The sequence below is a fragment of the Myotis davidii genome, unplaced genomic scaffold, assembly GCF_000327345.1.
Source record: "Myotis davidii unplaced genomic scaffold, ASM32734v1 scaffold43, whole genome shotgun sequence".
In the NCBI taxonomy this organism is placed as follows: Eukaryota; Metazoa; Chordata; class Mammalia; order Chiroptera; family Vespertilionidae; genus Myotis; species Myotis davidii.
In genome coordinates this window covers 2,036,011-2,039,850 of record NW_006294590.1, presented here as the reverse complement: position 1 = coordinate 2,039,850, position 3,840 = coordinate 2,036,011, and the positions used below count along the sequence as shown (strand labels likewise).

The window sequence follows — 3,840 nt, the reverse complement described above, 5'->3', positions numbered from 1 at the left end:
TGCGCCCGCAGTGCCGGCCGCCGGGGCCATGGAACCTTGGGGAAGGCGGCTGGTCCCACCTGCACGCGTCGAACCAGTGCCGCCAGCATCTGCTCAGCACGTGATTTCCTGAGACAGTCGTGTCACCACAGAAACAGCAAATCCTCAAGAATGGAGTCACTTCAGGTCCCCACCCGCCATCAGCCAGGAAATCGGTGCTCATTTCTGAGAACCCAGTGCTCTGAGGTTGAGAACCAGTCTGTCGGGGTTTAAACAGCCCCGGCCACACACGAGAGCCGCTCTCAAAACCGCTTCCCCCGCCCGACAGCCCCCCACCGCCCCCCGTCGTTAACGCTCGCTTTAGGTGGGACAGTCAGCAAATGGAAAGAAGGCTCGCCTCCCAGGCAGCAAACCGGTGCTGCCAGCGACCTAGACCCAGGGCTGGTCCCTCCCACAGGTCACAGGCTCACCGTGACGCCCCTCAGACACCGACCTGCAGAAAACAGGCCCCCGCCCCTGGCATAACCCGGACAGAAATCCGCTCCCCACAGGACGACCTGTGCTACTCAGCGTTTCAGATACCGGCGACTCGGGGAGCCCAAGCCCAGGGGAGGCCGTGCGTTCTGCCGCGTATTTCCTCCCGACGACGACGACGACGACGACGACGACGACGACGTGAATGCTCTCCCACCCCCGGCAAACAAGCAGCTTCTGAGACGCAGCCACGCGGGGACATTCAAGATGGAGGACCCACCACTCAGTCCTGCACACGCGCGCACCCCACAGGAAAGCACCTGCAAGGGCTCGCCCTGACTCTGGGAGCCTCCCACCCTGGGTCTGAATTGAACATAGCTCAGCACACAGCAGCAATGCAAACATGTTCATGTTTATTCTATCGTAAGTGGAACTTAATCAATCTACCCTTTGAATCTTACTTTTCTGCATATTTACGTGATTCTTTATAAGGGAAACTGGGCCACTCAAGAGCTTTGGTAAAACTGTAGCCGCACCTACTTACATGAGCGAGGCAGCTCGTCCATTAAGACCCCCAATTCTACAGGGCGGTGCCCCCAGGACGCCAGGCAAGGCGGAGCCGTTCATTCTCACTGTGGAAACCGTACAAGACACCGAGGAGCAAGACCTACTTCTCCCCGTAGCGAGCGGCCTGCTGGCTGGTCGTCCACATCCTTGCACCAACTCACAAAACGGAAGCATGAAAGCTGTGGTGTGTCCGACTGACATCCCTGGTTTGGCATCTTCCAAGCTTGGGAGTCACTGGAAAGCAGTGGGCAGACACGGAACCCCTCCTGGAACTCAGCTCCACGTCGACATTAACGCCAGAGCAAAAGGCAGGTGAACGTGGCCTTTACATTCATCCGAACAGGCGGCTTCCCACCAGCCCTGCTGTCACTTGCACATCCCGCCCCCCCGCCCCCCAACAGCTCTGTGCTACCACATGGCGACCTTTGCCATCAAATAGAAGCACCCATGGTTCTTCAAGTGCCGGTCGCACGCACCACCTGCTCTGGCGGCTGCTAAATCCTGGACGAGCACTTCCCAGGTGACACCGCGGGCCGGAAGGCGGGGGGCGGAGGGGGCGGGAGAGGTGCTACTTTAGCTTAACTGCATTGGCAATATTTACAGCTCTTAACAACTTACCAAATAAATACTGACCTGTCATAACATTTGTGTGAAATGACCCAAATGTACAAAAAATAAGACTGGTAAAACTGAAGGTAACAGACTCCCAATTAAGTGACAGTAGTAAAGGCATTCTAAACAGCAGCAGCACAGTCTTGTTAGCGGTTTTCAAAGGCTCATTAAACAAGGGATAAGCTCACTTGCTTAGATATTTGAAATACAACTTTATTCTGATTCTAAACGAAAAGGAATGGGAATGACAGTAACAAACAAGGTTTCACCACTGAGTATTGTGATGCGACTGCAGCATTCTTATAGTTGAAACTCAATACGGAAACAACTGCGTTCCAAACAGCTAAATATGCAGGTCCAAAAAGTGAAGGTATTTTAACTGCCACATTCACTCGAAGCCCATTCATCTCAGCATCCCGGGGTCAAGCACAGGTTCTCGTTGCTTAGCTCTATAATAAAGTGGCAAACACGCAGCACCACCGACATCACAGGACAGTTGCCTATAAAACTAGACTTCTGACGCTGGCTCCAGCTTCCCGCTCACAGGTCGTCGTCCTCGTCTGGGAGCGCAGTGGTCTGAGCAACCTGGACAGAGAGACGGGCGTGTCACGCTGCAGACGTAGCAGCAGGCGCGGGCTCCCAGCGTCCCCGGGAAGGACACTCACCTCTAGATCGTGCTCATACTGTGCTGCCAGCACAGTCCATGACCACCTCCGGAGGGGCGAGAGCAGGCATGGCGACGAACTCCAAGTTGGGGTCGCCGATGAGTTTCCTAGCAAGCCAGAGGAAAGGCTTTTCGAAGTTGTAGTTACTTTTGGCGGAAATGTCGTAGTACTGTGAAAAAGAGAAGTCAGATTCAGTTATTCTCGGAGACGTTTAAAGCCAAACCCTTTCGATCCACACGTTACGCGGCGCCGTAATGGACGGCACTGAGCTTTCACCGAAGGGGACAATTCCGTAAACCGAGCGCCGCACCTGAAGGTTCTTCTTTCGGTGGAAGACAATGGACTTTGCCTTCACTTTCCTGTCCTTGATGTCCACTTTGTTGCCACACAAGACGATGGGGATGTTCTCACACACGCGCACCAGATCTCGATGCCAGTTAGGCACGTTCTTGTAAGTAACTCTCGAAGTTACATCAAACATTATAATGGCACACTGGGCTGAAAGATGGGTTTACAGAGATTAGCACATTCCCAGGAATTCCCACACGGATGAGAAATAATAGGAACTATGAATTCAAACGCCTGGTCTCAGGCCAAACTGCAGGTCAACCAGATGCTTCTCAATTTCAAGGTCCCCCAATTCTAAGTTGTACTAAACAATGAGTGTGCGCAGTGGAACCTCGTTTCTCCAACGTAATTAGTTCCAGAAGGCTGTTCGAAAACCGAGCAATTTTTTCCCATTAGAAATCAACTGAATTAATCTGTTCCAGGCCCCGACGTGATGCCACTTTAACCTCTTATATACGGTGCAAGCCTACTGAGCTGTAAACACTACAAATGAGGACATGAAATGTAAATTCAACAGAGAAAAGGAAACGTATGATAAAAATGAAAATTTAACCAGCATCAGCAACAAAAGCGAAAAACAAAAATATTCACAATGTCCCGAGCTGGGGACGGTGTAAATGGGCTCACGTTGGTGACCGGTCGCCCGGGGGCAGCAGGAAGGGCCGTCAGGATGGAAGACCAGCCCACCACCCCCGCTGCCCTGAAACACCCCCTCTTCCGCCTCATCCCCACGAGCACCCCCAGATCACGGCACCCAGCCTTCCTCCCAGAGAGCCCACCCCTGCACCGCGAGGGTCCAGGGACCGGTCCTTTACTAGGCCCTCGGGCGGCCGGGTGCACAGGGTGTTTGGTGTTTTAAGGGACCTGCACCCACAGCCCGACCGGCCGCTCAGACCCAGAGCCCAATCCCAGAAGCCGGTTTTCTCTCTGGTCTTTTCTGGAGCAACAATGACCATTCCTTTCCTTTGCCATTTTTAAACCAAGCATTTTGGGGGAATTTTTTCCCTTTCTTTTGCAAAACTCAGTGCCGTTAAAAAGAAATCAGCGGGTCTCACTCCACACTGGCCACCAGCACCTGCTAGCTGCTCTGTCCCGTGTGTGGTCAGCCTGTCCGCATCCCCTTCCCCGGGCGGGTACGAGACGGTCGCTGGCGCCCCCCAATGGGCCCCCCAAACCAAGTCTCCTGCGGCGGCCT

General features: G+C 53.8%; 1 protein-coding gene across 1 annotated transcript; it reads right to left on the bottom strand.

The window, feature by feature from the left end:
• Positions 1-1,824: 1,824 nt before the first annotated feature.
• RAN (RAN, member RAS oncogene family) lies at positions 1,825-2,993 on the bottom strand. The gene is given in 4 exon segments (XM_006779459.2): positions 1,825-2,217; positions 2,298-2,331; positions 2,333-2,466; positions 2,608-2,993. Coding segments are annotated over 4 exon segments (384 nt in total). The 5' UTR covers positions 2,779-2,993; the 3' UTR covers positions 1,825-2,172.
• Positions 2,994-3,840: the final 847 nt, after the last annotated feature.